Source organism: Alnus glutinosa, chromosome 2 (assembly GCF_958979055.1).
Source record: "Alnus glutinosa chromosome 2, dhAlnGlut1.1, whole genome shotgun sequence".
In the NCBI taxonomy this organism is placed as follows: domain Eukaryota; kingdom Viridiplantae; phylum Streptophyta; class Magnoliopsida; order Fagales; family Betulaceae; genus Alnus; species Alnus glutinosa.
Genome location: NC_084887.1, coordinates 25693708 through 25717315, shown reverse-complemented (window position 1 = coordinate 25717315; position 23608 = coordinate 25693708). Strand labels below are relative to the sequence as shown.

The window sequence follows — 23608 nt, the reverse complement described above, 5'->3', positions numbered from 1 at the left end:
TCGTTTTTCATCGCCTGATCTTCCGGGTTGCCGGAATTCCATTTTCTATGCTTACCCATCCAATTACCAGTAGTCGTGACTAATTGCCTTGGAAAAGTTAAGCGTAAAGAGATCGAATTTGATTGGAAAAAATAAAAAGAAATTAAAAACCCTCACGTACGTACACTTAATATATATATATATATATATATATATATATATATATATATAGGATACATCATTTTTTTTTTTTTTTTTGGATGAAAATATAGCATACATCTTGCATCTAGCTCTTGGAGAATTACCCATAAAGTCGAGACAACATATAGGCATATCGTACAGCTAGCTTTGAGCGTCTCAACTCTCAAAAGCTAAGCCACCTTTAATTTGTCTGTCACGGACTTGCCATTGATTTATATATACTAATCAATGGCAAGTCCAGGTAGAAATTTTAGAATAAGGGGCACACAAAAATGGAGAATACCTTTTATATATAATTCTGTAAAAAAACTTGAGCATCGATCACATATATATGTATGAAGCACTATATATATATATATATATATATATATATGTTAGATTATATTACTCCTATCTTAGCAATGTGGGACAAGAGGAGAAGCTTATATACAAGCCAATGGCCAAAGCTTCTCCTCACTTAGGCAATGTGGGACAACCACAACCAACATAATCTAACAATATATATATAATACATATGTATAGATCTAGAGTGTATAGTAATATAGCATATATATATATATATATATATATGTTGCATGAACATCAAAACCAACATATATATGCATGTTAGCTGTCTTGATCGATCGATGAAATCTAATAGCACCAGTGAAAGCGAAAGTCAAAGTCAGCGCCGTTTTTTAACCGAACATTAATCCAACAAAATCTCGCAGGAGTACTGAGGTTATATATATATATATATATATAAACATGCTACTAGGAGATCAAATAATGTTATTTTCAAAGTTAAATATATATTGACGTACACTGCTAGCAAGCTGATCATCGATCATTTCCACAAAATATACAAAAGATAGTCAGAAGCTGGATTATGAGCAATTAATTAAGTCTGTTTTTCTTTTGGATTTAATGGAACGCTAGCTATTGGTGTTAAGAGACTTGTGTTTTTGCTGATTGAAAAAGAAAAAAGTAAAGAAGGTGATGAGGTAAGAGTATTTGCACCAATTTTTTAGATTTCGCCCATATGGTACAAGGTGAGGTTAATTAAGAGTTAATAGTTTTAGGAACATCCTTCTTGTTAAAATTTTAAAAAAAAAAAAAAATGGAAAAAGGAAAGAAAGAAAGAAAGCAAATATTGTATATATATATAAAAGCTAGCAAGCAAGCTAGTGATAATTAAAGTCTAAGATGGCAAATTAAAGATGAATGGATGTTATAATTAGAGTCGATCGCGCGCGTGATATGCAAGTAAATTGTTGTTAATGAGAGACAGTATGCCTCGTACAACACCATGTTAAAGCTTGCCGGGGACTTTATTTGCATATGATATCAACTCAGAGCTTAATTCTAGTTCGCACCAACCTCCTAATACAGAGGGTTTCAACATTAATAAGAGAATTTTCTCTCTTTTCGTTTTATTCTCTTTTGATTCCTAGCTAGCTAGTTTGATCGATCATTTAAAAAAAAAATAATAAAAAAAAAAAAAAAAAAAAAAAAAAAAGGAATACCCTGGCTAGTAGTTCAATATCACTTCCTCTCTTATTGTATTTCACGGTACCAAGTACTGTTGAGAAGATTTGGCCGGCTAATTAGATGCCGTAAAAAAAAAACACTCCTATAATTAATATTTGTTATCTTGGCGACAACCCAAACATGCTTATCATGTTTATTAATATCACTTGATTCGTTGTTGATCATTGGATTACTAATATATATATATATATATATGTGAAGAATAAGGTACGTAGGAGTTATTTAATTAATTAGTAGCACCCACAACAATGAAGCCCCTTTAATGATAACCTTGACCAAGAAAAACAGATGGTGCGTTGCTTTTTCTTCATTTAATCAAAAGCATGGGAATGCATGGGGGCACAAACGTGGCGCGTGGCACACATTCAGAAAAGGCTGGCAAAAGGCTTCAACGCAATCCTGAATGATTCCTTTTTTTTTTTTTTTTTTTTTTTCTTCCTTCGCAATTAATTAATCAATTTCCTTGATTAATGAATTTAATTATTCTGGTCACAGCTATTCTTGCAACAATATATAGGATTTAATGTTATTTTCATTAATAGGCAGCTGTGACCAGAATAAATGCATTGGTTAATTTGCGCCCTCAGGAAAAAACAAAAAAAATTGTTAAACTTGTTAATCGATATATTATGTAATTAAACATGGTATTTGCACCATGGCCACATGCATATATGCATGGACAATCAACGTATTTTCTTATATGGGCTAAATGCATTGAAGAGTAGTGATTAATTAGTACTAAATATATATAAATCAAGAAAATAAAATATATGATAATGGAAGGCACGCGGGGTTGTTCTAATTAAAGATCACTTTTCTTGTGCTAGCTGAGACACATTAATCTAAAATAACTTTTATGCACATATATATATATATATATATATATTGTCTAATTGAAGCTTTTTCTAAACTCTAATGGCCAAGATTCCCTAATGCATGTCTCAGATATTGTTAAAGACTTGCTAATTATTAACTATATATACAGATCGAAGATGATCTTTACATTTTTCTCCCCCTCGATCTTTGTGGCAATTAAGCTAATTAATGAAGTTTAACATTTAGTAATCTCGCGCAAATGGTGTGAAAGTATAATAAAGAATGTTAGAGAATATACCCATGCATGCATATATAACTGTTCCCACATGTTCTTGTGGGGTAGAAAGTAATCCTATTATTCCTATGTATATATTGTTCACTTTAAAGCATGCATGCAACTGGCTTGCTTGCTGTCGTCATATGTATATATATAACATGCATTCCACAGTTCCACTACGTACCAACTACGTACGTACATTTCCTACTCAATTGTATCGAAAGACGTGGAAGAAATTAAAGGGCTTTTTTTTTTTTTTTTTTCATTTTATTTTAAGCATAAACAAATGCACTAAAGTTCTAGAAAAGCCCTTGGTCTTCTCTTTCCCCTTTATTGAGAGAGAAGGTCTGTAATTTCTAGAGAGAGAGAACCCTGTGAGCTCGTTCGCCGAGGGGGGGAGGCTCCGTGTCTCCCCCTCCGGGTGCTGGTGTTTCCCCTGACCGTCGGGTCGAGGGTTTTTTTGTCTCCAAGCCATCTGGCTGTTGGAGTTTTGTTCCTCCCGGTGCTTGAACCGGTGGAGGTTTGTTGGGGTTTTTTTTTTTTTTTTTTTTTTTTTTTTTTTTTTTTTCTGTTGTTTTTCTTGTTGCAAGCAGTGATTTTCAGGTGTTGGCCCGTGAAGAACGGCGGGTGTTGGAGGGTTCCGGTGGAGTTTTGTTTAACGCTATATCTGTCAGCCTCGACTGGTCTTTCTCCAACAGGAACTTGCCGAGTGCGGTGGTCAGCCTTTTCTGGTCAGATTTGGTTATCTTTTGAGGCCGTGTTGTTCGTCTCAGGTCGGCGTGACCTGCACGCGCCGGCATTTCAGTTTTGTTTTTAGCGTGTGTGGGCCACAACTGCTCTCTCCGGTCTCGGAAGGTGCCGATCTCTGCTTGTGAAGGTCGTCTGTTGCGAGAGAGGTTCCCGGAGATGGTGTGTGTTTTACACGCGCCGTCTCCGGCAGCCGTTTCTTGCCGGTGTTGGCATTCTGAGTTTGCTGTTTGTGTTTTTTATGTATATTCCACCTTTGTACTCACAGTCTACCGTTCTGGTAGCTGCTTCAAATCAGGTGTTCTTGATTTTGTGGGCAGAGATTCATTATCTCTGTTCATTGCGACTGGCCTACGGCCTTTGATTTCTCGCCTTTGGGCGATGTTCCTGGTTATGTACCCCTTTGGGGATGTTTTCTCTGGAATGATGTTGAAGAAAAGGGTTCTTTGTTAAAAAAAAAAAAAAAAAAAAAAAAAACATATATATAGCATATATATAACTGGGAGAATCACCTACACTTTTTTTTTGTGCTTTTCGTGTTTCATCGCCTGATCTTCCGGGTTGCCGGAATTCCATTTTCTATGCTTACCCATCCAATTACGTCCCGTACCAGTTATGTCTAATTGCCTTGGAAAAGTTAAGCGTAAAGAGAATTTGATCGGAAAAAATAAAAAGAAAAAACCCTCACGTACGTACAGTTCTCAATATATATATATATATATATATATATATATATATATATATATAGCATACATCTTGCATCTAGCCCTTGGAGAATTACTCATAAAGTCTAGACAACATATAGGCATATCGTACAGCTAGCTAGCTTTAATTTGAGCGTCGACTCAAGTCTAAAGCCACCTTTAATTTGTCTGTCACGGACTGCCATTGATGCTAATTAAAGTGGATCCTCTTGCATGGGTGCATGTGTAATCAAAACTAATTATGTGAAGATGATGGGAAACTAAAGCCACCTGCCCAAATGCATGAATGATATTTTCCGTCAGATTCTATATATATATATATATATATATATATATATGATCTTAATAAGAATAATTAATTCATGTACGTACGAGTAGGGTTGTCAATTTTTGATACGACCCGACACGAACACGACACGGAAAAATAGGGTTAGAGTTTACTGTAATCGGGTTCGGGTCATAATCGGGTCAACCCGATTATGACCCGATTACAATCGTGTCTGGCGGGTCAACCCGCGGGTTGACCTACCAAACACGGTTCTGACCCGATTACTATTAAAAAAAAAAAAAAAAACCCATCCGAACCGAAACGAAAGCTACGAAAATTGAAATGCCCATTTCGGTTTCCATTTGTGATTTTCATTTCTCATTCACTGTCCACTCACAATCTCACTAACCCTAGCCCAGGAGTCCGCCGCTAGTCACCCGACCACCAAGTTCACCAACCATCCGGCCGGACCGGCCTTTTCCCCCTCTCTCTGCGCCAACCTTTTCCCTCCCCCCTCTCAAACCCACGACCGCTGGAGAAGCTTGACTTGCCCTCAGAAGATGACAAACCCACGACCGCCGGAAGAGCTTCTGTCTGATTCAAAACCGGAGCCGGCAAGGGAGGAGAACGGAAGACAGACCCGCGTCTGATTCACGACCGGAAGAGCTTGACCGGTTGACCCATGACCGCCGGTAGACCCACGACTCGCATCTCATTTCTTTTCAATTTTCTGTTCTCACTTTCACAGTTTCACGCCTCCTTCGCGAATCAACCTTCACAGTTCACATAGCCTCATGAATCAACTTGTTTTCACTTTTTTTTTTCAGAGCTTAATCGTGTCGATTTAGGTGAATTTTCCATTAGATCTGTTACTGTTAGCGCTTGTATAGTTGTATTAGTTTTGTTTTGATAAACAATGGGTTCTCTACTTCTCAGAATCTCAGTCTTCTCTGAACAAATTGGGTTTACTTTGCTGGTTTGGTACTTTGGTTGAAGGTAAACGTGTTACCCGGGTCGTGTTCGGGTAACTCATTTTGCAGGTGGGTAGTGTTCGGTTTTAGGTTTTCAACCCGATTAATAATCGGGTCGGGTTCGTGTCTGACCCAATTTCACAATCGGGTCATCCGGGTCGACACGAACCCGACCCTTCGACCCGGATTGCCAACCCTACCGTACGAGCAGGGTTGGCAATTCGGGTTCGCGGGTCGGGTTCGGGTCAACCCGATTGACCCGATTATATAAATGTGTCAACCCGAACCCGACCCGATTATTAATCGGGTTGTGACACGTGACTCGAACACGACCCTACAAACTCGACTAAAAAACGTGTCACCCGTTTACCCGACACGACCCGACTCGACACGGCATCAATTTCACTGTTTTCACATGTTTCAACCTTCAATTTTTTTTTTTTTATTTTTTTTTATTTTTTTTAACCTTCAATTTTTTTTAAAAAAAAATTGGGTTATAATCGTGTTGGCGGGTCAACCCGCGAAATCGGGCTATAATCGTGTTGGCGGGTAATCGTGTTATCGGGTCATAATCGTGTTGGCGGGTCAACCTGCGGGTTGACCCGCCAAACACGATTATAATCGGGTCAACTCGATTATGACCCGAACCCGATTATAACAAACCAAAACTCGATTTTTTCGTGTCGGATTCGCGGGTCGTGTCAAAAATTGCCAATCCTACGTACGAGTGTTACCTGCCACTTATTTACTCTATGTACACAATACATCAATCAGGTCCAATCATTATAATTTTCTGTTCCTATTATATTGGGTAAATATATATGATTAAAAATTAATTAACATAATCGTTATCGAGTTAGCTAAAGCTAGCATATACAATATTTTTTCAAACAGCTCAGATTCCCAAGCCATACAGTTAAACATTAATATATAGAACTCAGAGAATATATACATGAAAAATGAGAGCCAATCAAATATGTGAGATTCTCTAAGCTAGCTACTTTAGGCTTTTGCAATAAATTTAACTAATATTCAGCATCGCACTCCAACACAAACGAGGCCAGCTGGGCATAAAAAAACACAAAAAAGGCTTCCTCATCTTTATGCTTATCACTTGGTAGGGGTGTAGATACAAGGGGATATTAACCGCATCAATTATCTGTAACTATTCGCAATCCGTTATTCACATATACAAAGGCGGGTATTAACGACTTCCGCATGCTTTTAATATATTAGGTGGATATTTACCAAAACGACATCGTTTTGGTGTTTAATACCAAATAACTTCGTTTTTTATTAGGTATAGGTTATATTTATATTTATATTTCTTTTAAGTTTTTTTTTTTCACAGTTCACTCATTTACTTCATTAGTTCACCATGACGCTAGCTGTTCGAGCCCAAAGTCGGCCACCATCTTTTACTTGGAAAATGTTCCCTAATTGCCTTTTTCTAAAAAAAAAATTGGAAACTTTTCACTGATAGTGGAAAGTGTAGACATATGACCAAAGTGTGTAACTGTGTATGAGCATGTTTGATAAGAGGTTTACTAACTTTTGGAGTATATCTGATTGTATTCTTTTAGATAGATAGCTATATTTTGTGTTATTCGTTGATAATCTTATTGTGCAACAGATGTTATTGATGGTCTGGTTGGCTATGTTGCTCTTTCATGTAAGAGTTTGCCAAAAAGACAAAAATATTGTAAAATCAATATATTGCCAAAAAGACTTTGCAGATGTTGCAAATAACTGCATCCGCATTCGAATGTAAACTCCTGTCACTTGGTATCTCCTAAGAGAAGGATTTTGTTTCGTAATTTATATATGTTATTCGAAAGTTTTTTTTAGCAATGTACAAGTTAACGGATGAAGCATATAACTAACTCATTGAAGTTATGTTGGAATCCTAGTAGTTTTAGGATTATAAACATTATTACTTTTTAGTATGATTGCGTATTCTCTTAAGATTACGAGTCATATTCTTTCTCAATTATAAATCATAGTTTTCTTAAGGGAGGATTATTTTTGCCTATAAATAAAGCCCGTGTTAATAAGCTTATGCACACATTATTGTAATTATAAAGGTAGTTTCAAGTTTCATAAGAAGATACACAAGACCTGTGACGCCTCTGATTTGTTGTAAAGTGAAAATTTCTTATTTTACACGTGACGTTACGACATTAGAAATACAATCTCGAAGTAGAATATCAATTTTTTTTTTTCTTGTTAAAATGGAAGTTTACGTACGTGACAATAGGAAATGCCACGTCGATACATTTCGTTGTATAGTTTATATATATATATATATATATATATATATATATATATATATATATATATATATATATATATATATATATATATATATAGGCCCAATACACAGATCGATAATAAAAGATAATTAATCAACCAAAATAACAATGCTTTCGACTGGAATAACACTTCATAATGCAAATGTGATTGTCTTATTGATTGGATTCTATTCTTTCTGTCTTCTTTATGGACAATCTTCTAAAATAAGTTAAAAAACAAATCTCAAATTGACCTGAAATCTAACCCACAATAGTATGAAGTATCAAAGTGCTTAAATCGCCCTTAACAAAGTAAAATTGAAATTTATGATTAGTCTTTTTTACTTAATTTTTTTTTTTTTTAAGACAAGAAAATGGGTTTATTTTGGATGGGATCATAAGAATATGGTATAAGTTGGCATTATTTCCTTTCCCATCAACTTTTATCATTTTGTTTTTGTAGGGCCTAGGAATCACCTAAAGCCACATGGGCCCGGTTAGACTTGCATTCAGCCCACCAAAGGGGCCCAATTTACCCGAGCAATTCAGGACCCAAGACTTCCGGTCCACCCAGGGGGCCCAAGACCCGAGGGATCCAAGGCCGTCGCTCAACCGGTTACCCAAACCCGGGAGCAATATCCTAGAACTCCCCCTCACACGCAGAAGATCCGTCCCGAAGGCCTACGTCATGAAGTTCCCCGCTCAACGTTGCTTTGGTTCTTCCCCACGTCAACTTTGCTTCAAAGCAATCTTTCTCTCTCTCGCTCTCAAATTATCTATTGGGGGACTTTAAATCCCCTACCTCACGTGCACACAAGGCGCGTGTACAGCACGGAAGCTCCCATTCCCTCCCATCAACCTCGTAGAAGACCTGACACAGAACTCTGATTCTCGAATTCCTGTTCAACGCAAAAGGTCATGGGTTCTACTTCCTCCTGGCCACCTCTTTTTTCTCAAATACTGTTTCTTTTGAGCTTGGGTTATCATTTAGGAATAGCCCATGCCTCAGAGAAGTACATATCGGCCATAGGAGACCCTGGAATGAAGAACCCAAATGTGAGAGTTGGATTGGAAGCGTGGAACTTTTGCAACGAAGTTGGAACGGAAGCACCCAACATGGGCAGCCCCAGGATGGCTGATTGTGCTGACTTGTACTGCCCTTTGGTCGTTGGTATGCCCACTGCTCATTCCACTTCTTTAATATTTGTATATGTAGCTACTTAAGTTCAATTTAACAATTAATGCTCATTTCATATTCCTGAATCTGTGTGGATGGAAATCCATGTAGCTAGTGGAGTAGTATGATCAGTGGACCTTCTTAATTATATTTCTGATATACTGTACATGGTGAGTGATTCACTGATCAGAACCAAATTTATTTACTGAATACTGGAATAACATGGATCTTCTTAGCTTTTACATTGCAATTTTATCCCTAGTCTTTCTCTGCTAATTATTCTCATTCATTTCTGGTGTGGCTCCTGGGTTAGGAAATTTCTATTGAGACGAATTGATGCTTGATGCCCAAATTCGTTGCTTTGGTTTGAATGTTTATGGTGATAATGGAGTAAATGCAACCAAACCAATCTTAATTTGAATTAAGTTTGGATGAAGAAATAAAGGGTAAACTACACTTTATTCCCATAAACTACCACCCATTTGTACTTACAATTCCAAACTACGATTCACTGGAACTTGGACCTGTAAACTATCAAAATGTTTCGAGTTTCCCCCGAGTCAAGTTTAGCCATTATTTTAGATAGAAAACGTCATATGCAAGTAGCAAGTGTGTCTAAGTTATTTTGAAAGTTATCAATTTATCCTCGATGTGAAAATGCACCATTTTAGGAAAAAAATAAAATAATGAAATGTAAAATAAATAGCAGATAGGGGATGGTCGCATGGCCATGCCCATCTATGGCACATCTGAACAGATGGGTGGCCATGCTCTGATCAAATGGGGATGTCGGCTTGGCCACTCCTTTGTTGTGGGAGGGAGTTTGAAGGTGTAAGTTCAAATGAGGTGGTAGTTTAGGGAGATAAAGTCTACTTTACCTAGAAATAAAATTATGAAATTCGAGGTTTATTTTTATACATAACAAATTGTGTACATTTGTGCATTTTTCTTGGAATTTGATATTCCCTACTAAGTACTTTGTTTCTTTAGCTCCTTTGGAAAGCCAAAGCAGGATGTTTATGGGATTTATTGAAAGAATATTAAACCAAGAAGTTTTTATTTTTATTTTTTCATTTGGATTGTGTAATCCTTGTTGGAATGCATGTATATGTTGTGTGTGTGTGTGCATATTTTAAGTAGCCTCAAGGGGGTGTGGAAGATTTGAATCATTGACCTACGTTTATATGTTTGTATAAACTTCTTAATATTGATGTTTCTGTGATTCTTATTCACTGTTTATGCATGTAAAATTCCCATCACTTCCCACTACCTTAAGTTTCCTTTCTCCATGATTTTATTTCAAGGAAGGTACATGGCCTAGATTCTATGGATCAGTAAAATCCACATTATCTTGCCTCTGGTAATGCTTATGTTATAGTTTTTAAATTCCTTTAAACTATCTAGTTTTTCCCATTTGGTTCTGCTACATGTATGTTTTTATCAAATGAACTCTTTAAAGAATATATACTTAATTTAGCTAAATCAGGACAACAGTGAGAGTGAGGTGATATATAATTGAATGTAATCATCTACTTTGATTCTTTACATCTTCACGGTCCTTGTCAGTTTCATTTTTCAATAATCAGATTCCTTGGGCCGCACCGCAAAGTGTGAAGTACATCACAAAGTGAATGAGTCAGATAACAGCTTGGGGGCTGGTAATAAGTTTCCTGTAACGGGATTCAAGCCATACACAGACCCTGACCTGTTTGCTGTGGAAAAGGAACTGTATCTTGGTTCTCTGTGTGAGGTGCAGGATTCCTCAAACCCATGGCACTTCTGGATGATTATGCTCAAGAATGGTAACTTTGACAAGAAAACTACCCTTTGTCCAGAGAATGGCAAAAATGTCAGTAAAATCGTAACAGACAGGAATTTTCCGTGTTTCGGTGAAGGATGTATGAATCAGCCACTTGTATACCATAATTACTCAAGATTGGTTTCTTCTGGGGATCAAATAGTGTCTTTAGCGGGAGAGTTTTATGGAACATATGACCTTGATGCCAATTTGAGCAAAGGTGCAGGGAAGAACTCCTACTTCTCCGTTTCATGGCAGAAGAATTTGAGCACAGGAAGTTGGATTTTCTCGCAACAATTAACAACTTCTTCAAAGTATCCCTGGCTCATGTTGTATCTACGTGCAGATGCAACAGAAGGATTTAATGGTGGTTATCACTATGGTAGTCGCGGAATCATAAGAAAGGTTTCTTCCTTGGCTTTACTTCTTTCTTGCTAGAAATACAAATTTGTTGTCCGAACACATTCTACACATGAATGCTCATTGATCACATTTCCCTTGACAGAAATTAGAATGGTGTTTGAGTTGAATTTTTTTGAGTATTTTATATTTATGTACCTCAATGTTATACCAAGTATTTATGAAATTAGGGAATAAATTCATGCAATCTAGATGCTCTCTCTTATGCTCAACGAAGCCCTCATCCAACTAATTGGGGTTGGCTAGATGCTCTCTCTTTTTTGTAGATCAAAATTCCATAGTCTTACGTAGTTTTATTTTTTTACAAGTTCATCATATTTTTGTGGTTCGTGAGTTTTGTCTTTTGAGATTTGTTTTGCCAGCTGCCGGAGTCTCCCAACTTTAAGGTAAAGTTGACACTTGATGTTAAACAAGGAGGAGGAGCCAACAGTCAATTTTATCTCCTTGACATAGGAAGCTGTTGGAAGAACAATGGAGACCCCTGTGATGGTAATGTTCTGACAGATGTGACAAGATACAGCGAAATGGTAATAAATCCAGCAACTACAAGCTGGTGCCGCCCAGATAATCTGGTCTCCTGCCCGCCTTATCATGTTAGTCCTACTGGCGAGAAAATATATAGAAATGAGACATCTCGGTTTCCATATTCTGCTTATCATCTCTACTGCAGCCCAGGAAATGCCGACTATCGGGAGAAACCGTATGATATCTGCGACCCATATAGCAATCCACAGGCACAGGAACTGGTGCAAATTCTTCCACATCCTGAATGGGCTGTTCATGGCTATCCCGAAAAGAAAGGAGATGGGTGGATTGGAGACCCTAGGACTTGGGTGCTTGATGTGGGGGCTCTCTCTAGTCGGTTGTACTTCTACCAGGTAAATATGTTGTTTCTACTGACTTTTGCCATTACAAATTTTGTTATATAATCCTGATAGAAAACACCCAAAAAAAAAGAAAGAAAGAAAAAAAAAAGAATGTTACACAAAAGTGGACGCTTAAAATTTGTCCACATGTTCAGTCCATCCTTGTAGTTAAAAACTGATGTTTGTGTGCTATTCATCTACACAAGCGTTCAGACATTTTATCATCTATTTTGCAGAGACAATTTGAGTAATTTTAATTCCTTGCAACTAATGGTAGGTTTTTATTAGTTATCTTTGAAGTGAGAGTCCTCGAAGGCCTTGTTGAGACTGAAAAAGTTTTCTATTCTTCCTCTATCTCCTATCTGTTCTTCTCTTTGTTTCTTATGCTTAATTTCTGTGCTACTATGTAGACTTGTCATCCATAATTAAACTGTCTTTGGACCCATACTCATCCTTAAAATGCTACTACTTTCTCCAAAAATCTTAACCCTATCTCTATACAGCTTTCAAACATCAGATTGCCTCAATTGCAATCTATTATGGGTTTGCATTGGATTGATCTAGACCTTCTCCCAGCATCCTGAACCCAAGCACAAATTCTAGGATTTATACTTTTCCTTTTAATGTAAAAAAGAAAAGAAAAGAAAGAGGTTCAGAAGACTTTCAGAATCAGAAATCTGTTAATTTGTTATATGACTTGTCACCTAAATTGTCTAAAAATAGTTATACTCTGATTTGTCTTGGGCTCACTGATTTCAAATTCTGTTTTGGCAATCTCGTCTTTAATTTTATGATTGGAAACAATCTTATACCAACTTTGTTGGCCTTGTTAGTCCATAAGCAAAATGAGTTTACTCGCTTACTTGAATTGAGCTTGCCTGGCAGTATAGACAAATTTGAAACATTTTTTTTGAGTTGGAAATTCATTTTTACCCTAATGTATTGGGTGGAATGAATTAATTCCAGTTGGGCCAATTTTTTGCATCATGACATCAATATTCTTTATGGTAAGTGCTCATTTCAACAAGGCTAGATGGGTCTTATCCACTCTGTCTGGGAGTTAATAGAACGCATATCTTTTTGGTTTTTATACAAGTCATTGATCTCGTGGTAATTACAAATATATATATATATATATTTTCATTAAAACTCTTTTATATATATATATATATATATATATATATATATATATATATATATACCAAAGAAGAAAATTACATTGAACTATGGCTGGGCAACCCGAAATAACAAAAAGAAAACACTAAGAACAAAAGTACACGAAGACAATGCTTCCAAAGATGCGGGCCTATTTGTTCTTGGCACAAATGACAAGAACGGGGTCACCAATGAAGGTGGTAAATGGTGGATAAGGAATCCAAAGGGCCCCAACACTATGAGTAACCAAAACAGAGAATACAATAAAGATATACAACAAAAGAAACCAGAAAAACATAAATGCCCAAAATAAAACATAGGAAATTGAAACCAACAAAGAAAAACCGGGGCAGGAAGGTGGGAGTCTCCATGGCCGGCGCGTGTGTACCACGCGCTAGCTTCAAGAGACCTCTCCCCACCCATAAGAGCCGCACGCTATCAGAAACCAACGACAGCAGCGGCGGTGAAGAGCAGAGGGGAAAGCTGGGCTTGCACGCGCCGATGAAAGAGATCTACTTTCTGGCGCGTGCAACCCACTCCCCGGGCAGTGGGTATCGGAATGAGAGGCGGCTGGTGTCGTTGGAAGCAGAAGACGACGGTGGTCATGGTGGAGAAGTGTGTGGTATACAAAAACTGGCGGAGATGTGTAGATCTAGATTGGAAATTTTCGATTTAGAAACCTCGCCAATTTTTTGCAAAAACCACTGAGGATGAAGGAGATAGCCCGTGATTTCTTTGTGGATGTACAAGAAAGCAAATAAAAAGCCTCCGAAGAGGCGGATAAAGCTAGGAAAAACCCCAGCTGGATAGGGGCCCTCATGAGAGGCGGTAGGGACCGTAGGGTGGTGGTAGCATAAGGAAAGGGAAGCAAAAAGGAAGGAAAGAAGGGGGCGGAGGGAAGCTTGGAGCCTCCCTCCCATGGTTTGTGGGTTCTTTGGTTTTTCAGAGAAGGGGAAGGGTTTCGAGAGAGAGTTCTCGCTTTTAAAACTCTTTCTTCAATGTATCAGAAGGTGTCATATTTCTTCTGGATACAAGTTGATTTTGAAACAATGAGATTGAATACTCGTTGACCTGCTGATCTCTCCCAAAGGCAGGTAGTGAGCAAGAACCTAGCTGGATTATGCTTAATGGTATTGCACAAAGAAGGTGGTAAAACAATCTCTTTCTATGGAGAAGCACATGACCCATGAGAATACAAAGCAATTGTTTTCCCTAATTTACATATTGAACTTTTGTAGTTTAGTGTACTTTTCCTTCAACTTGACTGTTGCTTCAAGATGGACCTTATAAGTTTTATGGCACTAATGGGAGCCGCGTTACTATTAATTTTTGCAGGATCCAGGAACCAAACCAGCAAGGCGTGTATGGTCTTCACTTAATGTTGGCACAGAAATATATGTTAGCCGCGCAGGGGTGACTGCAGAATGGACTGTTAGTGATTTTGATGTATTGGTTCCTGAAGATGTTACTACCACTTGTGACAGCTCTTATTGATTTGCAATCTTTTATGATGTCATTTTTCAATCCTACTTTAAAAACTTCTGTTACAACTCTTGGTTAAAACTGAGGTAAATGTATAAAATATATAAACCAATATTTCTCGTCTTTTCTTTTGCATCATGCAGTACTGTCTTCAAGAAATGGATAATCGGTGTAACCAACAACAGGATCAGAGATGTAGAATGTGTCTCTGTTGTACTTGTTGAGAGGAGCATTGAGCTCAAATCTCTTGGGCAAATCTGGATTGGCTAAAAACAGGCGACCATAAACAACAAGATCTGCACGATTTTTAACGATGGCATTGTTCCCATCTTCCTTGTCATAACCCCCAGCAACAAGGAAAGTACCCCTAAAAGCCTTTCTCATTGGCACAAGACTGTCTGGAGATTTACTTTTTTCTCCAATAGTCTTCATCCTTGGCTCAACCATGTGGCAATAAAGAATCCCATATTTGTTTAAGGACTCAGCCATATAAAGCCCCAATGCTTTTGGATTGGAGTCTCCAGATTCCATATAGTCTGCAAAAGGAGATAGCCTTATTCCAACTTTGTCTGCTCCAATCTCATTAGCAACAGCTTCCACTATTTCCAGAGCAAATCGACAACGATTCTCTAGGGATCCACCATATTGGTCTGTTCGATCATTCACTTCATCTTTCAGAAACTGATCAATTAGGTAACCATGAGCCCCATGGATCTCAACTCCATCAAAACCTATGTATGAAGACAAAAAATAATATCATTTACAAAGCGAATTATAAGTAAAATTAATATTCAAGAAGTTCATGTTTGATATTAAAAAAACAAGAAATGTAAAAAAAATGGTGTAATAAACTCAGAGGATCATGATTTGTTTCATGAAATTCGTCTTAATAATTACCAGCTTCAATAGCATTCCTTGCGGCAACTCTAAAATCATTGACAATTTGAGGAATTTCATCTGTCCTTAGCCGCCGTGGAGGAGTGAACTGTGCACCATCAAGTCCCTTGTCAGTAGAAGAAATTGGAGCTTGCCCATTTGGCTGAAAATCTGTAGACAAACAATATTCATTTAATAAAGAATATCCTAAGTTAAAATTTGTCTGAATTCTTTTTTATTGTTAGAGTGTCCATCGCATGCGTTTGGAAAGAAATCATTTAACCACCGCTTAAAGAATTAGAAAAACAAGAATTTGGATCCGTTATAAGTACAGAATGTTGCCTCCCAAAGCTCCCAAAATAAAAATATAATATAATGAAGTAAATAATCACCTTTGGGCTCGTTTGGGTGTGCATTTGTTTGTTTGTTTTTCTTTTAAAAAAAAATTCTTTTCAAAATTCCAAATACCAATGAAAAAAAAAAAGAGTAGAAATTTTTTCACTTCGAAACCCACAAAATAAAATAATTTTTTTTTTTTTTTTTTTTTTAATTAAAAATCACTTCTTTTGGATCATGAAGGCATAACAACTAGGTTATAATGGGAATTCCATAATTATGAGCTTCCAAGGAGCAAAGTTACTGTGATTCAATTTTGTTAAAGCAAGTTTTTGCCCTTTAAAGCATCTTAGAAATTAAACATTCATAGCAAAAGTTCAGTCGCCAAAGCCGAACTCTAAAATATGAATACGATTTTGATTTTTTTTTTTTTTTTTTTTAAAAACAAACCATATTTTTTTTTCAACTTTTTAAAAAATAAATTATATTTTATTCAATTTTTTTTAAACAAATTATATTTTATTCAATTTTTTTTTTTAAAAAAGTCAAACTTCAAAATTCATGTACCAAATAAGAATTACATTCGAATTTCAAAAATTCAATACCCAAACACACTATAAAAGAGGACAAACCTTGATTTGAAACCCTCCCCACATGACAAAGCTGACAAAAGAATATTCCACCTTTGGCATGAACAGCATCAACGACGGGTTTCCATGCTTCAACTTGCTCTTTTGTCCATATACCCGGTGCATCAGGATACCTTCACAATATCAAAGAAAACTAACAAGTCATAAAAGTTTCAAGGCAAGAAAGGGAGATTTTCCCTTAGAGCGTGGGAAGTTGCCAAACTATTACGGAGCAGTGTCAGAAATTCCAGTCGCTTCAGCTATTAGAAGACCGCCTTTGGAGGTTCGCTGAGAATAATATAAGATAGCATGTGGCTGAGGAACCTCGCCATAAGATCTCAATCGGCCCAACGGTGCCAAAACTACTCTGAAAATAGTTAGTGAACGATAAATCAACTCAATCAAGTAATAAATCTTTCTATATTGAAGAAAATAAAACTATCTCAATCACATATACATTTCCCATAGCAAGCTTTGGAAGAATAAACAAACAATCAGTTGGGAATAATCTCTTTCAGTCCGGCCCATCTAGAAGATTGTGGGCCTCGGAGTCTGCATCAATCAGCCCAATGAGGATTGTAAGTACTGAACCCGTGTTGCGCGAGTTCTCGAAAAGTACCCCCCGAAGAACAAGCGTCGGGGTTAGCTATCCCCGGAAATGGTCACTCCTGGGGATGAGTGATCATGCGATATATCTGAGCCTAGCTTTGGAGGTAAACTTGTCCTAGGCCTGGAGTTTGATTCCCTCGAAGTCTTGGGAATCGACATGACCATTCGAAACTGGCTAAGATTGCGACTCCAAGAAATCTGGGACCGAATCCATTCTTGAAAAATCTGGGACCAGATCTAATTTCTAAAGATCCAGTCAAACTCTAACTCTCACACAAATATGGAAAGAATTCCCTATCGGGCTCCATGGAGATTCCCAGTCCAAATCTAGCCTTAACGGCACTCCTGGAGCTAGCTGAAGATGAGACCCTAATTTAGGTTTGCCTTCACATCTAAGCCTATAAATAAGCCCTGATCTCAGGTTTGAAACTGAGAAAAAATTATCGTGCATTACACTTACTATTGTCCTTATAATTTGACTTAAGCATCAGAGTAAGATCCATCGGTCACCCTGATGTGTTCTCTTGATAGTGTTAGTTTTTTGTGATTGTGAGTTCGTGGGACATGAAAAACATTGGAGAGCGTGTTGACCACACCGTACCAGAAACTGTTCTAACACAATCCATTTATGACATTAGTATGGCTTAATGATGACATCTTCATTTTTTTCAACCATACGTGGACTGCTCATATAAACCAAAAAGAAAAGAAAAAGAAAAGAGGTTCGGTTTAGCATGGACATCAAAAGTGATGTCGCATGACATTTCAACTCTTCTAGTATTCAAATTGAGCTTAGGCTTATTCTATAATAAGATACTATTGGTTCAATTTTAGGAGAGCCAACCTGCATGAAAATTTTAGAGAGTCAAATAAGAATGCTTCCCCCAAAAAAGAGGGCGGAGTGTTGTGAGTCTCCTCTCCTAAATGATTGTGGTGATCACCCCTAATCCCCCATGTTAGGGGTAATTTTATAATTTTATCTTGAAATTAGCAATATTTTTTTTAAATAGAAGAAACGATCTTATTCTAAAATAAGGATCAAATTTAACACCTAAATTGTAATAAGTTAAAGTTAAATAATTACAAGTGAGACTGAAATTATAGATTTAGGAGGAAAAACATATATTTTATCTTTAAAAAAAAAACGAAAAACAGAGTTTGGAAGGTGCAAACCTATGGCATAGATTGAAGTTCCCCAATTTGTAAGGAGTAAGAAGAGGAATGTTGGGAGCTTCACCCATTTTTAATGATTGTGTTCGATCTCTACGTTTTCTTCCGATCAGCTACTCGTTTTGTGTGATTGTGCTTGTGCTTGGGGAACACCCAACTGGGTATCTATATACAGTTATGACGTTATCATTTGTTCAAGTGATGTCTGCCATGACGACTGTGGACGTCCTCCACATAACGTTTAAACCGGCAGTATTGACCATGGACTTCTATTAGGGTGTAAATCTGTAGACGGAAAGAAATCATTAACCACCGCTTAAAGAAATAGAAAAACAAGAATTTTGATCCGTTCTAAGCACCTAGAACGTGCAGGTTCGATGTTTCCTCACAAAGCTCTCAAAAAAGAAAGAAAGAAAGAAGATTTCCACCTAAATAAAGAAGACCCTTTTATCACTTTGAAACCCCACAAAACAGTTCTCTCCACTAATTCAACTCTCTCCATTCATACCAAAATTTCAGTCGCCGGCCAATCAATTCAACCTTAATTAATTGGATGACAAACCTTAATTGATTTGAAACCCTCCCCACATGCCAAATTAACCCTCACAAAAGAAGATTCCACCTTTTGGCATGAACAGCATCTACGATTAATGGTTTAATTTCCATGCTTCAACTTGCTCTTCTGTCCATATACCAGGTGTATCAAGATACCTTTACAATATCAAAGAAACCTAAAGAGAGATAATCAAATTTTCAAGGCAAGAAAGGGAACCATATATCAAATGGAAATTGTCCCTCCAGTGCAGGAAAAATAATCCTGAGCAATGTTAGAAACTCTATTCGCTTTAGCTATTAGAAGGCTGCATTTAGAGGTTCTTTGAGAATAATATAAGATATCATTGAGGCTGATGATTATTGCCATATGATCCTTGTCTGGTTAGTTGATGTAGGACAGCCCGAGCTCGAGTAATACGGCTAGAATATTTTCTGATTTGTCCACTATTTTCCTTTGTCGTCAAGAATTAGTATTTTCATATTTTACTTAATTCTTTGTTTTATTTCCGTTGTTAGGAGGATTTTATTACCTTTTGTAGCCGTAGGATTTTACTATAAATTTGAAATAATTGTATGTGAATAAGCAGTTTTTTGCTATCAATAAGAATTCATATTTCTCCTTCAAATGTGTTTTTAGGAGTTTGTAAATTGAGAACATAATTTCTCTTTCAAGGTTTATTGCTTGAATAATGATAGTTGTACACAAAGTGTACAACAAATGTACAACACCCCTTCACAAGGGGTGGCCCGCACACACTGTAGGGCCCACCCCTTGTGAAGAGGTGTTGTGCATTTGTTGTATACTTGGTGTACAACTATCACTCCCCTACACCGTCGCTTCTGGATGCCCCTCGTAAAAGGGTACTTTGATAATGACTTGTAAGAGCATTTTGGCTACTTTTTATTTTATTTTATTTAATTCTTTATTCTACTTTAATATTAATTTTTAATCTTTTGTTTATTTTTTTCTTACACCATTTTTGTTTTTATTATTTTCTTTAATTTCTCGCTTCTCTTTTTCTCTCTCGGTGTCTCTCTTTCCCCGTATTTGCAGATGCACATTCCTTCTCGGTGTTCCTCAAAACTCAACCCATGGAAGCGTTCTATAAGCGTACGCATCATCAATAACACAACTTCAAAACAACCAAATAGCCCACTTCGATTCATAGAAGCATCACAAAATACAAATAACCAAAAGCACAAGATTTCAAAATTATTATCTTAGCCAAACTTCTCTCACCTCTATATATATAAAATGCAAAAGATCAAAGAAACTCAAAAGTTGGATTTTTTAAGCTCACCCTGCTAGCTCCATTAACGACTGGAACTGCTTGATCACCTCCTCATTGGCAGTGCTCATCTCCGGCCTCCTTTTGCTTTCTAAAGCGTAAATTCAAAGAATCCAATCAAGTGTTTTGTTTTTACTTTTTGGTTAAAACAATTTTTTTTTTTTTTTTTTTTTTTTGGTGATATAAAGGTTAAATTAGTTTAGTTTTGTTTGAACAATTTTAAGTACATGCAGTGATGTATGACTTTGTTGGTGCTTGCTCTGATTGTTGCAAAATAGTAAAAACAAGCAAAGTAAGTTGAGATCTATTCAGGTTATCCAAAAGGTCCTAGAGGATTTTGAGGTGCTTTCAGGTCTCAAAGCCAATCCAGCAAAAAGTTCTATCTTTTGTGCTGGATTGCATACTGATAGGAAGAGAGAGATTCTGGATTTTTTGAGGATGCATGAGGGTAATCTGCCGGTCAGATATTTAGGTATTCTTTTGGTTACTAAAAGGCTTACTGCTATGGATTGTGAATGTCTTATAAGCCGAGTGACAGCTAGGATGGATTTATGGTTGGTTAAGCACCTTTCCTTTGCTGGAAGACTACAACTCATCTCTTCCATTTTGTTTAGCCTTCAAGTTTTCTGGTCTAGAATTTTTATTCTTCCTATGAAGATTATTAGATTGTTGGAGCAGAAATTCAATCGTTTTTTATGGAATGGGAAGGATGAGAAGGCTCGGGCTAAAGTGGCTTGGGAGAAAGTTTGTGTGCCTAAAAAGGAAGGAGGTCTTGGGCTTAAAAGATTGGCCATTTGGAATCAGGTTTCTATGCTAAACCATGTTTGGAATCTCTTCTCTCGTGCTGATTCTCTTTGGGTTGTTTGGATCCAGCATAACTAGTTAAAAGGGCGGAGCTTTTGGGAGGTTCCCATCCCCTAACATTGTCCTTGGAGTTGGAGGAAAATCCTGAATCTGAGGAGTCTTGCCAAGCAATTCCTTAAGTTCAAGATTGGCGATGGGAGTAGCATTTTCCTTTGGCACGATTACTAGCATCCAACAGGCAGATTGATTGAGACTTTTGGTTATAGAATTGTGTATGATGCTGGTCCTTCTATTGGTCCTATGTTGTCATCTATTATCAAGAATAGGGATTGGTTCTGGCCTTCTGCTAGATCGGAGGCTATTGCTGGTATTCAAAGCCGGTTGCCTGAAATTGATCTTGGTGAGGTTGATCAACCGGTCTGGGACACTAATAGTGGTGTCTTTTCTAGTGCTGAAACTTGGAAGAGGCTTAGGGTTAAGAAACCGGAGGTTTTTTGGCTTGGAATTGTCTGGTTTTCTGTTGCTATTCCTAGACATGCTTTTATTATTTGGCTTGCTTTCCATGATGCTGTATCTACTAAGGAAAAACTCTGCGGGTGGGGCTATAATGGGGACAGTCTATGCCTCTTCTGCCATGCTAGCCAAGAGTCTCGTGACCATTTATTCTTTGAGTGTAGCTTTAGTAAAAGAATATGGAGGTTTCTTATGGCTGAGTGTCGGATGATTGATATCCTAATTTCTTGGGATTTGATTGTTCAATGGAGTTTAGGGTGCATGAAAGGTAAGCAACTGCAAGCCACGGTTAGGAGTCTTTGTTTTGCTGTTGCAGTGTATAATTTGTGGTTGAATCGGAATGCCATTCTTCATGGCCGGGCTCCTAAGACTGAAGATGGGATCCTTTCTAAGATACGTTGGGAGGTTAAAGTGAAATTAATAGCCAGATTTTCCTTGTAGTTTGTTTGGGTTGTGCTGGTTGTTTGAACTAGTTTGCTGCTCTGCATTAGGTTCTTCTTTGTGTTTCTGCCTCTTGTTTTTTTGGGGGCTTTGTTTTGGGAGTTGTTGGGGTTTGGTTGTTATCCCTGCTGGGATTTTGATTCCACTTTTGACTGGAAGTGTTGTAAAGCTTTGTTTGGTTTTATAAAGGGTTTTATTCATCCAAAAAAAAAAAAAAAAAAAGCTTGCCGAGATTGCCAGCTGGATCCTACCTCAATGCCTAAGTCAATTTCTCTGAAAGCTATTTGCATGGAACATAAAAGCACAAAGATCATCGTATTTTAATATCTGGGTATGTGCCTATTTATAGGCAGTGAGTCACGTTCAACCCGAAAGTCTTACTCAACCTAGAGTTCTGCTCAACTTGAGAGTCTTGCTCAACCTGGGAGTCTGCTCAACCTAAGTGTCTTGGTAGTCCCGAACCTCTTGGTAGTTACTGGAGGCATTTGTCATGCGACCAACTTGGACCTCTTGGTAGTCTCGGGAGGCATCTGTCCTGGCCCAACCTAGATTGAACAAGTTTTTTTCGTTGTCCAAGGGTGTCTCTATCAGGGCATGTCTACCTCTCGAGTGACCTGGTACAAGTATTCCTTATGACATTCTTGGGATAGTTTTTATACGAGACTGGTATGTACCGAGCCAAAGATGCATGTAGATAAACTCGGTCTTCTGGAGCTTCAGGCAATTAGCAAGTCTTCATGGGCTTGTGCAAACCCAATTAGCCTATAGCCTTGAAATGAGCTGGTCTTGGTGGGATTATTTCCCAACAGTTACCCTTCAATTCTCTTTATCGAAATATTTCTTGGTTATGAGAGTTTAGTCGTTTGGGTTTCTTTCCTCAGGAACAGTTTTCAACCTGGGTCTTCTGGAACTTCAAGCAATCAGCAAATTTTCATGGGCCTTTGCAAACCTGGCCGGCCCATAGCCATCAAATGGGCTGGTTGGGATTACATCCCAACAAGTTTTGTGTGTTTCATGCAGAGTTGGCTTGATATATTGTGCGGCCAAAGGCAGAAATTTAAGATGAGGCATTTTTTATAAAAAAAAAATATTTATAAATATTTTTTAATTATATATATATATATATATATATATATATATATATATATATATATATATATATATATATTTTTTTTTTTTTTTTTCATTTTTGAGATACAACGTTATTATATTGATAGTAATAAATTTGTTAAAAATTCTTTTTTTATATTCAATTATTTTTTTTATTATTTTATTTTAAACGTTTTCCATATCCAATGCATATTTTTAGCAAATATTTATAATAAAAAAGATTTATAAATAAAATTTTTACACAAAACAATAATTGAACTTGATTTATCAAAGGAGCTTCACTTTATAACACGATAATCTAACCCTTTTGACTTGGACACTTAAGTAATAATGAGTAATCCGTGGCTAATTAATAATTGATTAGGATCATTTCACCTGCTTAATATTAATTTACGAATTTAAGTTTCAAGTGGGTGAGCTAGTAGCGGTGGTTATGCGTCTCCTACTTTTTGGCTGTCAAATAAAATTGCAGTGTATTTTAGAAAGATATTTTGGTAGAGTTATTTTGGTAATTTGCTGGGGAGACTGTTCAAAATAAGATTTGTGTGTATGTATATATTTTTTTAAAAAAATAAAATAAATTTCTGTTCTTGA

The 23608-nt window shown here is 37.0% G+C and overlaps 2 protein-coding genes across 3 annotated transcripts; one reads left to right on the top strand and one right to left on the bottom strand.

Annotated features, from left to right (window-relative positions):
• Positions 1-8271: 8271 nt before the first annotated feature.
• On the top strand, positions 8272-14738 carry LOC133860419 (uncharacterized). The gene is made up of 5 exons (XM_062296031.1): positions 8272-8500; positions 8776-8955; positions 10548-11164; positions 11542-12057; positions 14536-14738. The coding sequence occupies exons 1-5, from the start codon at positions 8272-8274 to the stop codon at positions 14692-14694; spliced, it is 1701 nt and encodes a 566-aa protein (XP_062152015.1). The 3' UTR covers positions 14695-14738.
• LOC133861231 (12-oxophytodienoate reductase 1-like) lies at positions 14437-18430 on the bottom strand. 2 transcript variants are annotated; one of them, XM_062296967.1, is made up of 5 exons: positions 18306-18430; positions 16753-16890; positions 16527-16657; positions 15580-15729; positions 14440-15413 (listed from the first exon to the last, which is right to left on the bottom strand). In XM_062296967.1, exons 1-5 carry the CDS (start codon positions 18371-18373, stop codon positions 14818-14820), a joined length of 1083 nt encoding a protein of 360 aa, XP_062152951.1. In that variant the 5' UTR covers positions 18374-18430; the 3' UTR covers positions 14440-14817. The 2 variants fall into 2 exon arrangements, with proteins under 2 accessions (XP_062152953.1, XP_062152951.1); XM_062296969.1 differs by lacking the exon at positions 16753-16890 and having other exon boundaries at positions 14437-15413; positions 18306-18424.
• Positions 18431-23608: the final 5178 nt, after the last annotated feature.